The 22,595-nt window shown below is 35.1% G+C and overlaps 10 protein-coding genes across 10 annotated transcripts; 5 read left to right on the top strand and 5 right to left on the bottom strand. All coding sequences in view use genetic code 12, as the record gives it.

Annotated features, from left to right (window-relative positions):
• Positions 1–1,054: 1,054 nt before the first annotated feature.
• DEHA2B16214g (DEHA2B16214p) lies at positions 1,055–2,728 on the top strand (the record flags this gene model as incomplete). Its single annotated transcript, XM_457656.1, has 1 exon — positions 1,055–2,728. The coding sequence occupies one exon, from the start codon at positions 1,055–1,057 to the stop codon at positions 2,726–2,728; it is 1,674 nt and encodes a 557-aa protein (XP_457656.1).
• Positions 2,729–3,035: 307 nt separating this feature from the next.
• Positions 3,036–3,899, bottom strand: DEHA2B16192g (DEHA2B16192p; the record flags this gene model as incomplete). The annotated part of the gene is made up of 1 exon (XM_457655.1): positions 3,036–3,899. One exon carries the CDS (start codon positions 3,897–3,899, stop codon positions 3,036–3,038), a length of 864 nt encoding a protein of 287 aa, XP_457655.2.
• A 444-nt stretch (positions 3,900–4,343) lies between these two features.
• Positions 4,344–5,780, top strand: DEHA2B16170g (DEHA2B16170p; the record flags this gene model as incomplete). Its single annotated transcript, XM_457654.1, has 1 exon — positions 4,344–5,780. One exon carries the CDS (start codon positions 4,344–4,346, stop codon positions 5,778–5,780), a length of 1,437 nt encoding a protein of 478 aa, XP_457654.1.
• Positions 5,781–6,472: 692 nt separating this feature from the next.
• On the bottom strand, positions 6,473–8,725 carry DEHA2B16148g (DEHA2B16148p; the record flags this gene model as incomplete). The annotated part of the gene is made up of 1 exon (XM_457653.1): positions 6,473–8,725. The coding sequence occupies one exon, from the start codon at positions 8,723–8,725 to the stop codon at positions 6,473–6,475; it is 2,253 nt and encodes a 750-aa protein (XP_457653.2).
• A 331-nt stretch (positions 8,726–9,056) lies between these two features.
• On the bottom strand, positions 9,057–11,489 carry DEHA2B16126g (DEHA2B16126p; the record flags this gene model as incomplete). Its single annotated transcript, XM_457652.1, has 1 exon — positions 9,057–11,489. One exon carries the CDS (start codon positions 11,487–11,489, stop codon positions 9,057–9,059), a length of 2,433 nt encoding a protein of 810 aa, XP_457652.2.
• A 777-nt stretch (positions 11,490–12,266) lies between these two features.
• On the top strand, positions 12,267–13,925 carry DEHA2B16104g (DEHA2B16104p; the record flags this gene model as incomplete). Its single annotated transcript, XM_457651.1, has 1 exon — positions 12,267–13,925. One exon carries the CDS (start codon positions 12,267–12,269, stop codon positions 13,923–13,925), a length of 1,659 nt encoding a protein of 552 aa, XP_457651.1.
• A 574-nt stretch (positions 13,926–14,499) lies between these two features.
• Positions 14,500–16,131, top strand: DEHA2B16082g (DEHA2B16082p; the record flags this gene model as incomplete). The annotated part of the gene is made up of 1 exon (XM_457650.1): positions 14,500–16,131. One exon carries the CDS (start codon positions 14,500–14,502, stop codon positions 16,129–16,131), a length of 1,632 nt encoding a protein of 543 aa, XP_457650.2.
• A 499-nt stretch (positions 16,132–16,630) lies between these two features.
• DEHA2B16060g (DEHA2B16060p) lies at positions 16,631–18,502 on the top strand (the record flags this gene model as incomplete). Its single annotated transcript, XM_457649.1, has 1 exon — positions 16,631–18,502. The coding sequence occupies one exon, from the start codon at positions 16,631–16,633 to the stop codon at positions 18,500–18,502; it is 1,872 nt and encodes a 623-aa protein (XP_457649.2).
• Positions 18,503–18,777: 275 nt separating this feature from the next.
• DEHA2B16038g (DEHA2B16038p) lies at positions 18,778–21,165 on the bottom strand (the record flags this gene model as incomplete). Its single annotated transcript, XM_457648.1, has 1 exon — positions 18,778–21,165. One exon carries the CDS (start codon positions 21,163–21,165, stop codon positions 18,778–18,780), a length of 2,388 nt encoding a protein of 795 aa, XP_457648.2.
• Positions 21,166–21,438: 273 nt separating this feature from the next.
• Positions 21,439–22,383, bottom strand: DEHA2B16016g (DEHA2B16016p; the record flags this gene model as incomplete). The annotated part of the gene is made up of 1 exon (XM_002770092.1): positions 21,439–22,383. The coding sequence occupies one exon, from the start codon at positions 22,381–22,383 to the stop codon at positions 21,439–21,441; it is 945 nt and encodes a 314-aa protein (XP_002770138.1).
• Positions 22,384–22,595: the final 212 nt, after the last annotated feature.

Below are 22,595 nucleotides of genomic sequence, written 5' to 3'. Positions count from 1 at the left end.
CAAATTCATTGGAATACAAGACATTATTAGGCATTATTTTGGAATATAAGCACATAATTTAATTTTATTAAAAAAATCTCTGTTTGAAATGGTGACAAGTTAGACTTTAGAAAAATTTTATAAACTCTAATACTTCTTACAGAAATACTTCAGATATAATTGTAGGTAAATATAGCCCAATTAATCTAGGATATTATTCCTGTCTGACTTAGTAGAGTCCAATACATTAAAATATGCTATATTTGCACTCAAGATTTTTCATCCTTATCCAAATCAATCTAAATTTCGAGTTCACACCAGTTATTATTGGAAATACTTATCTCATAATTTAGTTGTATAATTGGGTAAATATATGGTGCCACAGTTGTTTTAAGAGAAGATATGTACGTGTTGGTTAATTGTTTGCAATTATTCTGGTTATCTCACAACACTCCACTAACGTATATGCTGTAAATTTATCGTTGGTATGCATATAGTGAGCTTAAAAAAGGGTTTGGACATTTTCAATTGATTCGGACTTCGTTCCGGCTTTGTGAACTTCGTATGATTGAATGATCGTTTAGCGATTAATTAGCAATACAATATTTGAGTTGCTGTTAAGCAAAAGAGATATTACGTCATTTATATTACACATCCACTATTAGTAGACTTGCAAACAAAGCTTCCAGTTAAGGATAGGTCAATTGGTATCTTGACGTTGAATTCACGTTTTTAAAGACCCACAACACTCTTGAATATGTTCATTTCCTGTAATTCAATTTTTTATCTTTTTGTTTGTATTAGTTCAAAGTATAGTAATTCGTCGATCTATTGAGCCAATAGCAACAATCGAATTTCAAATATCATGTATTCAACTTCAGAAAAATTTCCTAAACCTGTAAATTAGGTAATATGCAGCAATTATCAGCGATATCTGACTAATATAGGCGATGTTCTAGAAAGTGAGACATAGCTTGCTATATTGAGTTAGTTGCTATAATGAAGGCTATAAAAACGACTGCCTAGCACACATTTAGAATTAGCCTAAACAAAATTCTAACTGCTTATTGTAAAAATGGTTTCTGAATACATTCAAAATACGAAGAAAGATCCAGCAGTGTACTCAACCTCCAATGGAGTTCCTTATGCCAATCATCCATATGGTGCCCAAACGGCAGGCCCTGGCGGGCCACTATTATTGCAAGATTTTAATTTGATGGACGACATTTCTCACTTCGATCATGAAAGAATCCCAGAAAGAGTTGTTCACGCAAAAGGTGGTGGTGCTCACGGATATTTCGAATTGACTGATTCATTGTCTGATTTAACTTATGCCCGTCCATTACAATCCCCAGGCTATAAATGTCCTGTATCAGTTAGATTCTCTACAGTTGGAGGTGAAAGGGGTACACCGGACACAATAAGAGATCCAAGGGGGTTCTCAATTAAATTGAAAACTGACATTGGTAATATGGATTGGGTTTTTAACAATACACCAATCTTCTTTATTAGAGACCCGATTAAGTTCTCCAAATTTATTCACACCCAAAAGAGAGATCCATCTACAAACCTTAATCAATTAACTGATCCATACCATACTTGGGACTACTTTATTCAGAATCCTGAATGCTTACATCAAATAACTTACATGTTTGGTAAAAGGGGTATTCCAAAGAGTTGGGCCGAAATGCACGGATATTCGGGTCATACATTTAAACTAATTAACGATAAAGATGAAATTACTTATATTCAGATCCATTGTCTTGCTGATGGAGGTTTTGACGGCTTTAGTGACAAAGAAGGTAAAGAGTTGGCTGGTTCATCACCTGAATACAACACTAAGGATTTATATGAAAGAATTGCTGCTGGTAATTATCCATCATATTCATTTTATGTTCAAACGATGACACCTAAACAAGCTGAAGAATTTCGTTATTCTATCAATGATTTAACAAAAGTATGGCCTCACAAAGAATTCCCATTAAGAAAGTTTGGCCGCATGGTTTTAGATAAGAATCCGGTAAATTACCACGATGAAATTGAACAAATTGCCTTTTCACCTGCTCATTTAGTTCCCGGAATTGAGCCTTCAAATGATCCTGTTTTACAATCTAGGTTATACTCTTACTCTGATACACATCGTCATAGATTAGGCGCCAATTACCAACAGTTACCGGTTAACAAACCAAGGACATTTGATAGTAATTCTGGATGTCCATTTTTAGCAGGTAATTTTCAAAGAGAAGGGATTGCATCTATTGATAATCAAGGATCTAGACCTAATTATTTGAGTTCGTTATTACCTATTAATTCTGTCTCGAACGATCCAAAGTCATACAAGAATGGATTACCACCTGTTGAAGAAAAAAAGTATTTAGGTGTTGTTCCGAAACGATCTACTGATAAATATGAAATTTTACAGAAAGAACGTAATTTGAAGGCACATGAAGAAAAAATTTGGCTCAAATCGTATGACTATATTTCTGGATTTAGTGAGCTAGATGTTGAACAGCCAAGAGCCCTTTATAAAAATATTATTAGTAAGCAAGATAAAGGGGATTTCATAGAAGCTATTGTTGGACATGCATCGAAAATAAGTGTTCCTCAAATAAAAGAAAGAGTACCTCAGTTATGGGGTTTGATAGACGGGGATTTAGGAAGTGAAGTTGCTAAAGGTTTAGGAGTAAGTTACAAGCATCTTACTGTTGACGAATATATCGAAGATCTTGGAATAGCTCCTGCTAACTAATAAATTATCTACGTATATCGTACGATGAATATTTTAATGAAAACATTTTAAGTTGAACAAAATGATAATTTTCATACATAATGGTGAAATTAGGTAAAAAAGATTTCATAAAAGATTTTGTCATTTCTATGGTTTAGTAAAGAAAGTATTAGATACGACTATTAGGGTATTAATAGCAGTTCTCGTTCTAAGAGAGAAATACTGAATATATTTTTATTCTAATTGACAAATTTAATATAAAAACAGTTACGTTAACCTTGTAGCATTACTTTAAAATTTAAAACTCTACTAATTAACTCAACTATTGTTAAACACAGTGAGTTTCACCATTCGAATGAGTATGACATTCGGATCCTCCTTCAGCCTCAGAGGATGATTTACTTGCCTCGGTAGTAGACGAGCTATTACTTTCTGTATTACTTTTTTTATCACCTGTACATCCTTTCCCAGGAACAGCTATGTCATAAGCATAAACATCTAAGGCATAATATCTCAAAGTAGCTGAATTTCTTACAGCTTCAGTTGCATTTTTTCTGGCTAATTCCAAACATTCATCATATGTATCAGCATAATGGCCTACTACACCCTGTCCTATACTATCAGTGTGCCAAATCCTATGTAACAAATCACCAGCCCAAAATACTGAATTCTTAGAATTTGAAACTGTGTATCCCTGGCTACACATTTGAGCTAAGTAAAGCCGAGATGTATATGATAAATCACAAATTACATTTTCGTTTGTGGCGTTTTCTCCTCTCCAATGACCCGCCCAACCATCAAGTTTACAGTTATCATCTATGTCATCACAGCGAAATAATGTTTTGCTTTTATCGGAGCTAACAATATTTTCAAACCAACCAACTACTTCTCCAGATGGAGCATTACCAAAGTACTTTTGATAAAATCTAGACAGGTTTCCAAATCTTGCCGTATGGTCTCTAGCGTGGGCAGCTAAAATTTGAGTTTCTTCCAAAGCATTACTCAACTGGTTAAACTGACTATCATTACATGACTTATGGACTGGGAAATTTTTGACCCAATCTTCCGACCAATCATAAGCAGTAGAACTGCTGTCGACATATTTTGTAACTGTTATGTCTTCGCTACTAGAAGCTGGAGCAGCAAGACAACCTGTGGTAAAAACAAGAAGAAGTATATTATTTATTTTCATTCTATCAATTAAATAGTCTCATATATTTACCAAATATAGTAAATTACCACTGGTTTATATATCCCTAAAGTTGATTTCGGTAATTAAAATCTGATTAGGAATAGTGGTTAATGCATCCACATTTAGATCTTGGCAACATATTGAAGGAATTAATGTATCAAAATAAAGAACATGGTGTATGAATTGGTAGATAAATTTCGTCAATTTTTTTTTTGCACCCTCGTAGTTCCTGCATTATTCTGGGCAAGATTATATTCGTCAACGACGGGATATACCAATATTTGCAATATAATCTCAGTAGAACTGACTTTTGATAGTTGAGATATTAATCAATAATCTTGGCGCTTTCAATAAAATTTTATCCAAATGGTTACCTTATATTTAAGTATCTCTATATTTCAGCAAAAATGAAAAATACCTATTCACTCAGAACAATTATACGTTATGCTCTTAAAAGGAATCTATTTATTCATAAGCCTTTTGGTTTTATCATTGGCAAGGACGGTTACTGTAACATCCACTAGAGACTATCGTGTGGGGTTGTCTACTCTTTTTAATGAGGGAAATATTCAAACAACTGTTACTAACAGTAGGGCCTCAGATTCTTCAGATGATTTATCCAGCGCAGCTCAAACAACAGCAGTGACTGGTTGTCATTTACATGGGTCTGAACAATTTTGTATAGATGGTGAAGGAAATGAAGGTTCTATAATTCCTGGTCCAAGCAAAACTGAAGATTCGCCATCAAGTTATACTGGTTGCCATTCCCACGAAGAAGATACTTTTTGTCTTAACTCAGACGGGGACGAGGTGCAATTTGTGAAAGATACAGAATCCTCATCATCTTCCACATCCACCTCTTCAGGTGGGAAGAATTGCCATTTTCATGCCGGCGTGGAACATTGTGTAGCAGATGGTGAATCAGAACATGGTGCATCTGCTGAAACTTGCGAAAGAGTTGATCGTGATTATGATATTCCTTTGAGAATTGGATTGCTCTTTGTAATACTAGTGACAAGTGCTATTGGGTCCTTTGGACCTATCGTGTTAACAAGTTTCTTTAAATTTAAATTGGATGGGGTAATAATCACTATTCTTAAACAATTTGGTACAGGTATTATTATATCAACTGCATTTGTACACCTTATGACCCATGCAGATTTGATGTGGGGCAATTCATGCATTACTCTTGGATATGAGTCGACAGCAACATCGATTACCATGGCAGGTATTTTTCTTACCTTCTTAATAGAATACTTGGGAAATAGGCTTATTGGTTGGAGAAGTCAGAAGTCTTCAAAGCGATTAATAGGGAGAGGTAATCCTGAAAAAGCTAATGATATTACAGAAGAAACTATTTCTCCTGCTAGTACACATAATCACGATGGTCCGGTATTAGTTAATGATGAGTTCTCATGTGTTGTAATGGAAGCTGGGATTGTATTTCATTCTATATTACTCGGCATAACGCTAGTAGTAGCAGGTGACTCATACTTTATTACTTTATTCATCGTCATCATGTTTCATCAAATGTTCGAAGGTATTGCTTTAAGTACAAGAATTGTTGAACTCCCTAATACAAAATTATTAAAAAAATTATTAATGGCTGGAGTTTATGCATTAGTCACACCAGTTGGTATGGCTATTGGTATTGGGACTTTAAATAAGTTTAATGGCAACGATCCAAGTACCATTATTGCATTGGGAACTTTAGATTCTTTTTCAGCGGGCATTCTCATTTGGACTGGCTTAATAGAAATGTGGGCCCATGATTGGATCTTTGGTAATTTGGCTACAGCGTCCTTTTTAAAAACGAGTATAGCTTTGGTTTCTTTAATAGCTGGCTTTATTGTGATGAGTGTACTTGGTAAATGGGCTTAAAGTGTGGAATCTGTACCCATTATCCTGTTGAATTATTTATTTGCAAATAAAAATTTATCTACTAAATAAATAAAAGTTGCATTCTTCATAGTTTCAATAGTTGTAGATTTCAGTTAAGTAATTTACCTTTATTCATTTTACACAAAAAAAATACATTATTAAGACAATTTGAAACAAATATCATCCGAGAGAATGCAACATAATACGATTACTTATCCATAATCCTCATAATGGTTTTCTCTTATATTTACTTATGTACTAATTAGAAGTTGCAAGAAGCTTATGTGTACAATTCGTGTTGCATTATGGCATAACTTCCACTAAAACTTATTCAATGGAATTTGAAATACTTCAATTACACCTTTGCTTAGTTACAAAACCTTAATACTCGTAATAAAAGCTTATCTGGTTTAATTTCGTGATAATTATATCCTATCTATTTAACAGGTTCAGGAACATTAATCTATGGGGAAACCATATAAAGTGTTGGCCGACATAATATTCAGCGATGATAATAGATATATATATATATATATATATATAAACTCTCTTAGTCATTTTATAGAAGCCATGATAAGTTCGCTATGTGGTCATAAAATATTTCTTCTCTCGATGTTCCATTTAAGGCATGTGTCTTTGCAAGCAGAAGAAACAATTGCTAATATGCTTCGGGTCAAACAAATTAATTAATCTTATTCATCTTTATACATATCATTACAAAAAATCTCTTCTCTTCCTAATGATCTTTCTTCACACACTTTAAACAGTCTCGAATACTCCCTACCCAAACTCCAAGAACATGCATCAAATAATTGCGACATTTCATTCATAAAACCTGCAATATAATGAGTATTCTCAAATTGCGGTAAATTAATCGCACATTTCCGAACATTCAAATGGAATTCTATTGCGTTTTGACTTGGAATAATTATTGAACAGAATTTGTCTTTCAACTTATTCAAATAATGAAATGCACTTTCTTTAAAGCTATATTTGTCTTCTGAAAGATATTGATTTGATTCTGGCCCATAGACAATATAGTTGTAGCACCATATTGTTAGAGAGCACACAACCATCACATGCCTTCTTTCAGGAATCGGGTCAATTCTTGGTAAATAACTAATCTTATCCACACTCAACAAGCACTCAATCAAACATAAATATGCATGTACTACTCCTATTCTTCCATTTAAAGAATCAGCCCACCTCTTCATTCTTATCGATACATTTTGACATTCCTCATTCAGAGATCTGCTATTCATACTCACTGGGACCCCTGAATAAACAAGCACATCATTATTAATGACATGCAATCTAATTTGTGCCATATGGTAAGTGGGACATTTACATTTGGTATCATCTAAATGCAAATATAAAGGATTTAAGATACTACTTTCTAATGTCGGTGAATCTATTAGTAAATTTTTAACATCAGAACATGCTCCGTTTACATTATATTTCCATGCATCCAATGCAAAAGATATTTTGTCCCTCCATCTATCCTTAAGACTATCATAACCGATATTACCTATAAGTGATACAATCTCATCTTTATTTTCCAACTGAATTATTAACGAAGCTAAAGTATGAAATAAAATTTTCTTACCAAATGAATCAGCTTTAATGTTTTCACCTTTAAGTAATTTCTTTAAACAATCACGAATAGAATCAGATTTTGCCGGCAACGTGAAGCTTTTGAGGTTTTCGAAACTTGCTTCCCATAAGAGATCGTTGCAAGGTAATGCTAAGGTCAATTTATCTACGAACAAGCTTGAATTATGTGATGATATCATAGAGCTTGTCAAATCAGAACAAAATGACATTAACGTACATCTTTTCATTGACTCAGCAGCAATCCATTTATTCCATAGCCGTTCACCGTCATTTTCCTTTGACTTAATAGTAGACCTAGTTTCGGAGACATAGGGTTCCCCTATAAGAGATGTACTTCGCTTTATCATCTCTACCTTAGCTGCATGATGAATAGATGACCGTTCGAATAGGTCTCTATTTGCAAAATATTTTTCATACACTTCTAAAATTAGTAAACTTTGTAATTCCCATAGTTGAGAGGGACCATACTTTCTACTCTTGAAAATTAGCCATCTGAGATCTGTTCCTATTGTTAGTGAAAGGCCTGTAGGGTCTTTCAATATATCTCTAGCTGAGTAAGATAGCACGGAACCAATCATAATCATCGCCACCACAAGCAAGGGATGTGCTGTTGAAGTATTAAATGACGCCCGATGTAGAATTGGAAACTGGATATGGAAAACGCTCCAGTATACCTCCAAACAATATTCAAACGTGGGGATATTAAAGTCCGGAAACTGAACTAAATTAGGTACTAAGTGAAGTAAAGTTTTCAACATTTCAGATGTTAATAATGACGAACTAGTTTGAGAAATAGATAATGTTTCAAAGTCCCCATTAAAAATTTCCAAAAGAATAGCATCAGGATAATTCTTAAACATCAATGTGCTAGGAAATTCAGAATAAATTATATTTTGTGCTGTATTTTTATGGATATTATTCAATTTCGAAGGATTTTGTTCAGTTCTATCCTCAGGAACTAATTCATTTAAGTCAAATAGGATATCCATAAATCCTGCTTGCATGAAGACGTTATCCTTCTCTGAGATATCATCCTGTCTCTCAATTGCTGGTGATGTTTGATTTTGTCTTAAATTACTTTCCGATCCATATGCTACTTGATCTTTATTTAGCACCTTTCTCTTCTTGAAATGTCGTTCGTAATGACCAATCATAACATCATACCTTTTAAATTCCATCTTGCATCCAGGGTAAGAACACCCATGCAAAACAGCATTATCATCATGGTTCAAATGATGCCTCCTTAAATGATCCTTTCTTGAGAAAGATTTATGGCATCCAGGAAAATCACATTCAAATTTATTTGTCATGGTTATAGGCATATTAGCCATTTCAAGTCATACCCGTATACATAACATATTTATTCGAAAGATCATATCATATTAATATGATAGAAAACTAGGATGTTTCATATTTTAATCTATTCAAGGTGAGTTCCTTATAGGTTATGTAAGCATTTTCTAACATTCTGGTTGCTTACTACCGAATAAGGCGACGTAAAGTCAAGCACTAGGCCTCGTGAAATATTGCAGCAGATCTTGAATTATATTTACTTCAAAATTAATAAGAGTGGCTTTTGTTGGCTTTATATTTGAAAACAGAGAATTGAACGTAGAAACTAGTATAAGAAGTCTATAACAAAAAAAAAAAGACTAAAAAAGGCTAAACAATCTCAAGAGTTACATTACCAGATGCGGCGTTTATCAATTTATTTCCATGTTCATCAACCCCAATAATTGTAGAATTCTTATCAGGCTTAATGGTCTGATATTCTGAATTGAGAATTCTAATCGTGTAAGGTTTTTTAAAGGTGCCCTCAACAGAAACATGTAAAGTATTTTCTTTTGCTTCAACAGTCACTGTTGCATTATATTCACCGGCTTTACTGTGGTTAGGAATTTTTGTTGAGATGTTTCCCTGGATATCATAGATATTAACCATAAAATTGTCATTCCAAGCATAATCAGGCTTCTCGTTACAGTGCTCTGGACCAGAAGAAATTATAATAGAATTTGGACGAACTAATAATGGAAGAGACTTATAATCATGCTTTTCCGTGACCCATTTACCATCCACAGATGTTCTAGTTTTTCCATCTAACCATCCATACCACGATCCTCTTGGAACATAATACTTCACATCTCCTTCAGCACAAAATACTGGAGCAACAAGCAAGCTATCACCTAACATATACTGAGTATCTGCTGTAACAGCTGTAATATCATCAGGAAACTCTAATAACATGGCACGCATCACAGGAACTGCATTTTCATGAGCATCAATTGCAGCACTATAGATGTAAGACATAAGCGAGATCTTGAGCTTTGTAAACTTAGCCAAGACAACACTAGCTTCATCATCGAAATTCCAAGGTACTCTGTAGGACTCACTTCCGTGAAGACGAGAATGGGAGCTTAAAAGACCGAAAGCACACCAACGTTTATAGATCGATGGATCAGGTGAGCCTTCAAATCCACCAATATCATGACTCCAAAATCCGAAACCACTAAGTCCCAAGCTTAAGCCACCTCTCAAGGATTCAGACATAGCTTCGAAAGTTGATTCGCAATCACCACCCCAATGAACAGGATATTTCTGACCTCCCGTCGTAGCACTACGAGCAAAAAGACAAGCTTCATGTTTTCCCATCTTTTTTTCAAGTACTTCAAAAACAGATTTATTGTACAAAAGAGTGTAGTAATTGTGCATTGAAACCAGATCTTGCCCGCTATTAAATTCCACGTCTTTGCATGGAATTCTTTCTCCGAAGTCTGTTTTAAAACTATCAACACCCATATCTACTAAGGCTGAAAGCTTATTTTGAAACCATTTATATGCATCAGGATTACTGAAATCAACAATACCCATACCTGCTTGCCAACGATCTGTTTGGTATGCGTCGCCATTTTTATTCTTAATCAAATATCCATTTTTATCTGATTCTTTAAATAATGCTGATTCTTGTGCAATATAGGGGTTAATCCAAACACAAATTTTAATATCAAATTCGTCTTTTAATCTTTTAAGCATGGCTTTAGCATCTGGAAAAAACTCTGGATCAAACTCAAAATCGCACCATTGAAAGCCTTTCATCCAGAAACAATCAAAATGGAAAGTACGCAAAGGAATCCCTCTATCATGCATTCCTTTTATAAAGGAACTAACTGTTTTAATATCATAATTTGTTGTAAATGAAGTAGTGAGCCAAAGACCAAATGTCCAGGCTGGAGGAAGAGCAGGTAATCCAGTGAGTTGAGCATATCTTTGCAAGATACTCTTGGGATCAGGACCGTAAATTATATAAAACCGTATACCTTCTCCTGGAACAGTAATATTAACCCTAGTAGTACGTTCCGATTGGAGCTCAAACACGATATTGGATGTTGAATCAACAAAAACCCCGTATCCACGGTTTGACAAATAGAACGGGATGTTCTTATATGTCCATTCAGACGAAGTTCCTCCGTCCTCGTTCCAGATTTCAACTCTTTGACCGTTCTTAACAAAAGGACCAAATCTTTCTCCTAAACCAAAAATTTTTTCTCCAACAGAAAGATGAAGTTGAGCTGTCATATATGGTGATGCTCTGTTTGAGCTCAACTCCTTCCTGGGATATCTTGAATCCAGAACGTGTCCAAGGGATCTAAATCCAAGTCTAGTTAATAGCTGTGAATCCTCTCCAATGAAGTCGATATTGTAAGGCTTGTTTTGAAGCCTTGCAGATATACCACCTTCAGCTGAGACAGTCGCTCCTTCATCTGAAACTTTTGCAGAACACTGTGTTGTTTCCCTTGTTGTATCAAACCTTGGCTCCTTAGAATTTAAATAAGGAGAAAGGTGGTGATATGATTCAACCCCAATTATACCATCCCTGGGTGAAGATAGTTTCGTACTAATAGTAGGAACATTGAGATAATCACCACGATGTCTAATAACCCTTGTAGATGCTACAGAATAAATGGTAGATTGTTCTCTGACTTCAGTCTTGACTCCTTCCGAAGCCCAATTAATGTTAACTCCTTGTTTTATTTCCCACATACCCCTGGTAAAACGAGTATCTGAATCAACATGGCGATCGATTGAATAATCCGTCATTTTTTATTATCTAGTTTCAACTTTTATTTTTTATATTTTCATTATTGGCTCTAACTATTCTTTTCGATTCCTATTTATATACCATTAAAATTTTTATCAATATCCAAGTTATTATTTTTTATAAGCAACCTTCTAACTTTGGAATAAAAAGAGTGGCAGATTACCCCACAGAAAATGGTCCCTTCATCATAAAGAGCAGTTCAAAACATGAATTCTCGGGTTATTTTAAGGTTAAACAATAGTTTATTTTCTATCGATTCTTCATTATACCGAATAGATATCAAGCAAAGTGGAAAAGTACCTGATTTAGAATCGTATCCGACTTTTAACAATACCATCCACCCAATTTACTATTGTTTTCTATATCTCTCAAAGATTTTATTTTAACCTTAGATACCGGTAATTAATATTATACCTAGGTTATGCCCTTGTATAAACTGGCATGTAGAATACGATTTCACTCAAGTTATATTCGTTTGAATGTTGGTACATGGTGATTTGCAACTAAGCGAAATGTGGCCATTCTATTCATTTACGCAGGAATGGGGTATCAACAATAGTCAACCTAAATTTGTTATTAGAACACACATTAATTGAGACGCCACTTAAAACTTCTGCATTGGGTATAGGATATGGGGGTATGGGGATATTTTTTCAAAATAATGAATGAATAACGACCCGAGTCTATATATGTTTGTAAGGTTAGTTAATAGTGTATAAAAAGAGACAAAAGACGCCTTAATTCTAGCTCCATCAGTTAAATTATTAATCATTAAAATGGAAAAAGATAAAGCAGAGGTACTTCATATTGAAGAAGCTGTAAATGATAATTATGCAGATAAAGCTCTTGGTGTTACAAATGGAGAAATAATCGAGGAGGCAAGAGAGGCTACTGATAATGAGCATGCCTTAACTCTAAGAAAAGCTTTTGCATCATATAAACCTGCAATTCTTTGGTCAATGGTATTTTCAGCAACTATTATAATGGAGGGGTACGATAATATTCTTATGTCTTCCTTTTTCGCATATCCTTCCTTCCAAAAGAAATACGGGGTTGATATTGGAAATGGCGAATATGAGCTTCTCACCAAATGGCAAACGGCTCTTGGAACAGCCCCTAATGTTGGAACAATCCTTGGTGTATTTGCCAATGGATATTTAACTGAAAGATTTGGTCACAGACAGGTCATTATGGTGAGTTTAATATTTATGTCTGCATTTATTTTTATCCCATTTTTTGCACCTTCAGTCGAAGTATTACTTGTTGGTCAAATATTATGTGGTCTTCCATGGGGTGTTTTTGCTACAATGGGTCCAACATATTCATCTGAGGTTTGTCCTATGGCATTAAGAGGTTACCTTACTGCGTATGTTAATATGTGTTGGGCTATTGGCCAATTTATTGCTGCAGGAGTTCTTAAGGCTTTTGTCGCTAATACTACTGAATGGTCCTATAGGATACCTTTTGCCATTCAGTGGGCATGGCCTATACCTCTATTTATATTAACATGGGCTGCTCCTGATTCTCCATGGTGGCTTATTAGAAAGGGTAGGGTTGAAGAGGCTGAAAGATCTGTAAAAAGGCTTTGTTCTAAGTCTATTCAACATAGGGCGCACCAGGCGGTTGCACTTATGATACATACCAACGAACTTGAACAACAACAAGAAAAGCTTACAAAAGAAGAAGTTAAAGGGTTAAAAAGTTATTTAAAATGTTTTCAAGGTTCAAACCTTCGTAGAACAGAAATTGCTTGTATCGCATTTGCAGGTCAAGTCCTTTCTGGATCGACCTTCGCTTATTCTCCAAGTTATTTTTTTTCACAAGCTGGCCTAAATAGTGATGACACTTACAAATTAAATCTCGGTGTTACTGGTATAGCATTTACTGGAACTTTTTGTTCTTGGTTTTTGATAAGGCGTTTTGGTCGAAGAACCATCTACGTCAGTGGATATTTCATGCTAGTTTTAATGCTATTTCTTATTGGGATTTTAGCGGTACCCGCAGAAAACAATACAAATGTCAGGTGGGCCCAAGCAGCATTGACTATGATTTGGGTTGCCACCTATGCTCTTACGATTGGACCTTTGGCCTTCACAATTGTTAGTGAAATGTCTGCTACAAGGTTGCGTGCACAGTCTATTGCATTAGCAAGAAATGCGTATAATTTGGCTTCTTTGATATCAAATGTAGTAGAGCCTTATCTCATTACTCCAAGTGGAGCGAACCTTAAAGGTAAAACCGCCTTTGTTTGGTTTGCCACTGCTTTACCTACTCTCATTTGGAGTTATTTTAGGCTTCCTGAAACTAAAGATAGAACGTATGAAGAATTAGATATTCTTTTTGAAAAAGGTATTCCTTCCAGAAAGTTCTCATCTTATGTATTCGATGCTGGTGCCGTTAACATAAATATTGAAAGCATTGAAAATAAAGAATAAGCATGTGCGAGAGAACGAATTATATTTTTTTCTGTGAGTTTGATTTTACCATTATTCCATAGAAGAAACACTTTCAGAATATTGCAAATTCTATTGAGCGTCGCGCATTCCTGATCTTTCAAATTGGAAGGCGCATACACAATAGCTATGACGTCCAAGCGATCTCACGATTGTGGGGATTTTTTTAACGCACTATATACATAATTAAATCAAAATTCCTGATCTCCGATACGAACATCTCTGTCGTGCACCATTAATCACAATCTCTTCCCCCACCAAAAGAGAATATGTTCCTTATTTCATTCTCTCTAGATAAACTCCAAAGTCTCCACCCCCACCAGGCGATTTTCTGTATGACGATACAGATACCACCGTGTTACGCTAGTACGAATCATTCTGTCTTGGTTTACCAGACAATTGCTTCTTGAAGAATAGTAGCGCCCCGTAATTCCGACACTTTTGGAGCAGCATTATGTTGAATTATAAGAGTTGCAAATATTTCCCATAAAATAAATTTTAAGCGATTATTTTATATAGTTAAGACCCTTACATATTATAAAAAATAACCTTCCATATGGCTTTAGAAGATAAGTTAATTGGGCCAGCCTTGAAATTCAGTACTTTTTTGGATAAGTTCCCCAAAGTTTACAATGTTTATGTTATTGCTATGATCTCATGTATTTCCGGTATGATGTTTGGGATTGATATTTCGTCGATGTCTGTGTTTGTTAGTGATAAGGATTATCTCAGCTTTTTTAATTCTCCAAATTCTGAGTTGCAAGGGTTTATTACTTCATCCATGGCATTAGGTTCATTTTTTGGAGCAATATCTGCTTCATTTGTTTCAGAACCCTTTGGTAGAAGACCTTCATTAATGATATGTGGTTTCTTTTGGGTCGTCGGAGCTGTAATTCAATCTTCAGCCCAAAATGTAGCCCAATTGATAATTGGGCGAATTATCGGTGGGTACGGTGTTGGATTTGGGTCATCAGTTGCCCCTGTCTATGGTTCCGAAATGTCACCAAGAAAAATTCGTGGTTTGATAGGGGGGCTTTTTCAGTTTTCCGTTACACTCGGTATTCTTATTATGTATTTTGTGTCTTACGGTTGTCACTTTATAAATGGTGTTGGATCCTTCAGAATAGCTTGGGGTGTGCAAATGGTTCCTGGACTTTTGATCATACTTGGAACTTTTTTTATTCCAGAATCCCCTAGATGGTTAGCAAAACAAAATCTTTGGGACCAGGCTGAAAATATTGTTGCAGAAGTGCAGGCAAAAGGTGATAGGGAAGACCCAGATGTCATAATAGAAGTTTGCGAAATTAAAGAACAAATATTTGCATCCGAGAAACTTAGATCTTTTACGTTTGCTGACCTTTTTACTAAGAAGTACATCTCAAGAACCATAGTAGCAGTTAGTGCTCAGATCTGGCAACAATTGGCTGGTCTGAATGTTATGAATTATTACGTTGTTTATATTTTCGAAATGGCTGGTTATTCTGGTAATAACAATTTAATTGCATCTTGCATTCAATATTGTTTAAAAGTTGGCGTAACTGGAGTCGCTTTGTTATTTATGGATAAGTTTGGTAGACGGCCGCTATTATTATTTGGTGCTGCTGGGATGATGGTTTGGCAATATGCTGTAGCTGGTCTCTTTGCCACATATGCTGTACAAATTGAAAACCCTGACAATGATACGGTTAGAATGAGAATACCTCTGGACCAGAAGGCAGTAGGCAAAGCTATTATCGCATCATGCTTTTTGTTTGTTTGTTGTTATGCCGGGACATGGGGTGTTACTATTTGGGTATATTGTGCTGAAGTTTGGGGCGATAATGCAGCAAGACAAAGAGGTGCTGCTATTTCCACTGCTGCTAATTGGATATTCAATTTCGCACTTGCTATGTATACACCATCTTCTTTTAAAAATATTACATGGAAAACATACATAATTTATGCAACGTTTTGTGCATGTATGTTCATTCATGTTTTCTTCTTTTTCCCTGAAACCAAGGGCAAAAGACTAGAAGAACTTGGTTTAATGTGGCAAGAAAAAGTTCCTGCTTGGAGAAGTAGACTGTGGCAACCAGATGTTCCATTTCTTTCTGATAAGGAATTACATTCAAAGATGGAAATTGAACATTTTGAAGGAGAAAGAAACTCTGAGAACTCGCATGCTTCTCAATCGTTGGAAAACAAATAGAATTCATTTGTTCAACTTGTTGTATCTTAGTTGAGCTTATTCATATTCCTTGATTTCATTCTTTTATAATTGTAAGAAAACAGGTAAGATAACAGAGAGCTATATAGTAATACTACTTTATGAATACGCGCATTCTTTAAAATAAAAATGTATGTTAAATGTTTAGGCCAATTTCACAATCATTTTTTCACAAACCCCTCTTCAAATAATCGATTTTACAAGAATAATCGAATCACAACGTCACTAAGTTAGGAGTCTATCTGGGGAATTACATTGCCAATATGTAGGATTACAGATTCTGGCGGAGTATATACCCACCAGTTTACTACGGTGCCCTCTGAATCGTGTAACAGAGTAAGTATCGTTTCTCATGCGAGGGTTACTTGGTGGGGGTGGGGTATAAGTGGGGGATTATCTGATCAAGACATATATAATGCACCCAAATTGTTAAAATTGAGTGGTTTATATCTGTAGATAAGGTAAAATATAGTTATTAACAATGATAGGTAACTCGTCCAATTTTAATCCATGCACAGATAACTCATTTCAATCAAGAAATGATGTTATGAATTCGTTTAATGAATTATTTGAACCATTAATTCCAGCGTTTTCCGATGGAGGTGCCAGAGTTAACTTGGAAGAAAGCGGTGCTCATTTTCCTATGGCTGCTGCACATTTTGAAGGTTTCGCAAGAGCTTTATGGGGAATTGTACCATACGTTGTGGGTGGTGGTAACTTCAAACATTGGGATTTATATAGGAAAGGTTTTATTAATGGTACTGACCCTAACCATGAAGAATACTGGGGAGAAGTTGTGGATTGTGATCAAAAGATGGTCGAATTAGCTGCTGTTGGATATGCATTGGTTTTTGTTCCAGAACATGTTTGGGAGCCTTTGCCTGAAGAATCCAAGAAAAATCTTAGTAGGTATCTTCTTGAGGCAAGAAAACACGAATTTCGCCGTTGTAATTGGAAGTTTTTCAGAGTATTGATTGATTTAGGTTTAGATAAGGTGGGAATCTCTTATGATAGACAATTAACCGAAAATCACTTAGAGGAATTAGACAATATGTATATTGGGGAGGGTTGGTACGGTGATGGTGACAAAGCCAGCATTGATTATTATAACCCATTTGCTTTACATTTTTATGGATTAATTTATTACTTGGTCAGAAAAGACATCGATCCAGAAAGAAGTCAAAGATTCAAAGACAGAGCTTTGGAATTTGCTAAGCAATATATTCACATGTTTGCCGATGATGGTGCTTCTATTCCTTATGGTAGATCTATGACATATAGGTTTGCTGTTATTTCTTTTTGGGGTGTTTTACCGTTGATTACGAAATCAGATGAAGAGCCTGTTATTCCATGGGGTGTCTTAAAAGGTTTGTTTTTAAGAAACTTGAGATGGTGGTCAGAACAACCTGTCTCTAGATTCAGAAGCAACGTCTTATCCGTAGGGTTTTCGTATCCTAATCAGTTCATGTGTGAAGCATATAATTCACCTGAGTCACCATACTGGGCTTTTAAAGCATACGTCCCATTAATGCTTCTGGAAGACCATCCATTCTGGACAGCTAAGGAGGAACCATTAGTTTTGGAAGATGCTGCATTAAAAGTCCCTGGAATGCTTGTTTCGCATACCAAAGGTAATACTGTTGCTTTAATAAGTGGTCCATATAAAACGTTCAATTTGAGATATCAAGCTGAAAAGTACAATAAATTTGCTTACAGTACAAGATATGGTTTCTGTATTGAAAATAATCCTAGAGGATTTAAATTAGCCACTCTTGATAATATGATCGGTTTTAGTTTTTCTGGAAATGACTTCTTTGTCAGACAAACAAACAAGTCTTGGATTTATGATAACGTTTTATATTCAGAATGGTCGGCTGTAATGGGAATCAATGTTAAAACATGGCTTATTCAAAAAGGCAAATATCATATTAGAGTGCACCATGTCGAAAACAAAACTTCTGAGAAGGTTGATTCGATTGAAGGCGGTTTTGCCGTATCTTCAATGAATGAGAAAGGTCTTAACACTGCTACACATCCTGGATCGAAAGCTTTGGGAGAAGTTACAACCAATGATGATAATACTTTAATCGTGAACTTATTGCAAGAAAGAAAAGCAAGGGTTACGGAACCAGATCCAAATACCAGCTTAATGGCATCAAAGGTTATGTTGCCACAATTGACAGGATCAATTGAAGCTAACTCAACAGCCAAGTTTGCATGTGCTGTATACGGTCAACCAGCTTCCGAACATTTTTCTAAAGAAAAATGGTTGCAAAGTTTGAGTCTTCCAAGCGAAAGTGAATTAAATGACTTCGTATCCAAGGCAGAACGAGTCGCATGTAACGATGTATAGTTTTAGATAACTAAATATGTTCATAATGATGTTTTGATATTACTTGGAATAGTCTTTTTTGCTGTAAAGTAATGCCCTCTATTCTATTTAGAATAATATTTGACTCGGGATAATATAGAACGATAACGAATCATTCTGCGTTCCGAAGAAATTACTTTATTATTATTAATAATAATAGCCACTAGTAATTAAAATATTAATTTATATTTGCATACTTTCAAACTCTATAAACAAAATGGAACATTCTAACGCATTAATAATGGCATCTCATTGTGTTAATATTGTCTTTTTCTCCCTAAACTCCGTTGTATACAATTCTCCAAAAGATCTGAGTACTCTCGGCATATACTAGAATTGCAGTTTATATATCTATCCTTGAATAGTCTTAAGAGTCCAACTAACTTATGTTTGTTGGGAATTTCATTCAAGCTATTAGCATACATCTTTTTATGTTCGTTAAATAATTTATTATCATTATTCTTATTCTTGAGTGTTTCACAAATTCTTTTAATATAAGAATGGCCATCTTCAGATAGATTTACCGGGTTAGCGTCTAAATAAGACGTTTGAATTTCATTATTTGAATATGCAGACGATTCGGGTCCTTGCAAGGAAAAATTAAATGCCCACACAACGAATAACGATGTAGCGACAATATTTGGCCTATAAAATATGGGGTCTCGCGAAGGATCATAAAAGAGTTGCATATCATCATTATCCCCTGCAAATAACATTTCATATAAAAAAAGATAACAATCAACGACGGATAACCTTCCAGCGAGTGAATTTGCCCATACCTTAATACGCTGTTCAACAGCTGTATAATCTCTTTCTGCAGTTTTAACATTCATCCGACTAGGTGCTCCAGCATATATAATACAATCATATTGGTTTATTTTCATTAATGCCTGTCCAATATGATAAATCGGAAACTTACATTGCGTATCATTGATTCTTGATGATAAAGGATGAGTCCCATCATTACTGAAAGGCAAATAAAATGCCGTCTTAGTATCCCGACAACTACCATTGCAAATTGCTTCCCTCCATTCTTCAATTGCCATATATATCGTTTCTTTCCATGTTTCCTTGACAGATTCCCAACCTAAAAATGAGACCTGTAGATCCTTCTGCTCCATCTGGTAATTAATTGTTAATAATCCAGCTAATAAAATTTTTCTACTTAATGATGGGGCCTCGAATTTTTCCTTCCGTAATAATTTGGTTAAAGCAGTAATAAATTTAGGTGTTTCTGTCTGGGGAGGGAGATTATTCTTATCAATACTCGACATTTCCCAAAGCATGTCGTCACATGGTAATGATAGCTTAATTTGATGAGCGAATAAAATTATTTCATGGCCAAATATCGTTGCACGAATAGTATCTATATAAAATGAAACTAATGCAGCCCTCTTTAAGGATTCAATTTCGATCCATTTTTTCCAAAGATCTTGTTCTTCAGTCAACTCGTTGTCTTCATTAGATTTGTTTAGAGGATCACCCCCTAATAATGGACTTCTTCTTAATAATTGAATTTTAAGTCCATGATGTAAATAAGCTCTTTCGTGTAGTTTTCTATTAGAACATGAAAACTCGTAACTTTCTAAAATAATTAAGCTTTGAATAATCCACGATTTTGCAGGGGAAGTGAACTCATCAGATGAGCAAATCAACCATCTTAATGGTTCTGCGATGGTGTCTGCTAAGCAATGAGCATCCTTAAATATTTGTGACTCGTCTTGACCAGTATGGTACGATAAGCCCGCTCCAATCATAATGATACTTAATAATAGTAATGGATGGACTTCAGGAGTATAAAACGATGGCCTATGTAATATTGGATATTGTACATGGAATATTGACCAATAAATTTCTAAACTTCTTTCTATTTGAACAGCCCCAAAATCCATATTGTTAGACAAAGAAGGTATCAATAAGGTTAATTTCAGTATTATTTGATCATCAACATATGTTTGAAAGTTTGGGTGTGGAAATTTTGGCGAAATAGCAAACGCATCCATTGAAAGAGAACTAGAATAATTGTCAACACCATTGAAAATGAAATTGGGACTAAGCTCACCAGTATTGTTTAAAAATGCATCGTCCTTAAAAAGCCATTGAGTTAAGTCTGTAGGCAAGAGATTCTTCTCCGGCATGTAATTCATTGAGTCATTATTTAGCACTTCCAAATCTCTACACAAATCCGGAGTGTTTGCCATTTGACTGTCCACCCCATTACCCATGAACCCATTATTGTAAGTATACTCATCATTATTCAAATGGAATGAAGTCAGTCTTCTTCTAATTTTATTTGGCGACATATTGTCCGATTTATTTTCCGGAATATTTCTATCGCTGAAATCTGTATTTGAAATATTTTCGAGTGGAGAATTCGTCGATTTCAAAGACAGTCCTTGAGATTTCCTCTTCGCTTGGATATGTTTCTGTTTCTCATTCTTAATTATATGTCTATTTTCGTGTTTCTCTTTTACATCCTTCCTCACAAACTGCTTATTACAACCTTCCCACTTACAACTATAAAAAGTGTCGGGGTTGTGGTTTAGTTTATGTCTCGCTAGATGGTCAGAACGGGAGAAGACCTTATTGCATCCGTCAATTTCACAGCAATATTGCGTTGTGCCTGCTACGCTCTTTCTTTTCATGCCTGTTTTATGAATTAGGACCGAAATTCTAAGAATTAGTAATATGAATTTATTGAACAAAGAATTTGATCCCGATATATATATATATTTACCCCACAGTGCGGTACTCAGAACACCGATCAGTATACAGAATTTACGAATACTCCTCGTTTTCGGGAAGTTTCCGACTTTATTCAATATTTACGAATATAAGAACATAAAATCTTGACTATATTTAAATGGAAGAAAATATTGTTGATTCTTACTAATTAGCTATAAACTCTAATTATTTGCTTACTCGTCACTATCGAAGACAACAACTGGAGCCCAGTTAGGTAAAACTAATCTTCTGATACCTCTTAATTTATGAAGGTCGTCCAATTCCTTTCCATCTGCATCAGGAAGATCGATGACATTGAAGTTACTTTCAATTCTGTGAGCACTAACGGATTTTGGTAAAACAACTGTACCTCTCCATAAAGCCCAAGAAATCAAAATAGTAGCTGGCGAAACCTTATTTTTTTCTGCGATCTTAACAACAACTTCGTCACTCAAAAGAGGAGAGTCGGTAGATCCTAAAGGACTGTAACTTTCCAAAACTATATCATTTTCCTTTGCGAATTGTAATAATTTGTGTTGTGGCAAGTAAGGATGTAATTCAACTTGGTTAACAACTGGCTTGACAGTTGTAGTAGGAGCATTCAATAATTTCTTCAAGTTGGTGACGGAGAAGTTAGAGACACCGATGGACTTAGTCTTACCCAGGTCTAACAATTTCTGCATCAAATTGTAAGTCTTAGTGAAATCCCAGTCTTGAGAAATATCACGGTTTCCATCTGGTAAAGTTGGGAATAATGGATGGTTACCATTTGGGTTCAATGGAACAGGCCAGTGCATCAAGTATAAATCAACGTAGTCTAAACCTAATTTTTGCAAAGACGTATTCAAGGCTTGCTCGACACGAGTGTGATCGGTTCCCCAGACCTTGGTAGTAATGAATATGTCTTCTCTCTTAACGCCAGCATCACGAATAGCTCTACCGATTGGTTCTTCGTTACCGTAACAAGCAGCAGTATCTATATGTTTGTATCCTATTTTTAAAGCTGCAAGAACAGCATTGTAGACTTCTTCGTCTTTCGATTGCCAAGTTCCTAAGCCAGTAGCTGGAATTTCTTGACCGTTATAAAACTTTAAAACTTTAGTAGATCTAAATATTGTTAGTATATTGATTTCACTCATCTATCATATTAGCAAACATACTTTGTTGCGAACACTCATTTTTGAATAATTATAATATATTATAATATATAAAGAAGAGAAGTTAATATCTCTACTCTCTAGCCATTTATATACTTTATCGATAAGGAACGAAGCCCACAACCACCCCACCTTCTAGATTCTTCTCATCGGATACTTGGTGGGGTTCTCACTAAAACCCCACCCCCACCAAA

The sequence above is a fragment of the Debaryomyces hansenii genome (genome assembly GCF_000006445.2).
Source record: "Debaryomyces hansenii CBS767 chromosome B complete sequence".
Taxonomy (NCBI): Eukaryota; Fungi; Ascomycota; class Pichiomycetes; order Serinales; family Debaryomycetaceae; genus Debaryomyces; species Debaryomyces hansenii.
This window is presented reverse-complemented; position numbering and strand designations above follow the sequence as displayed.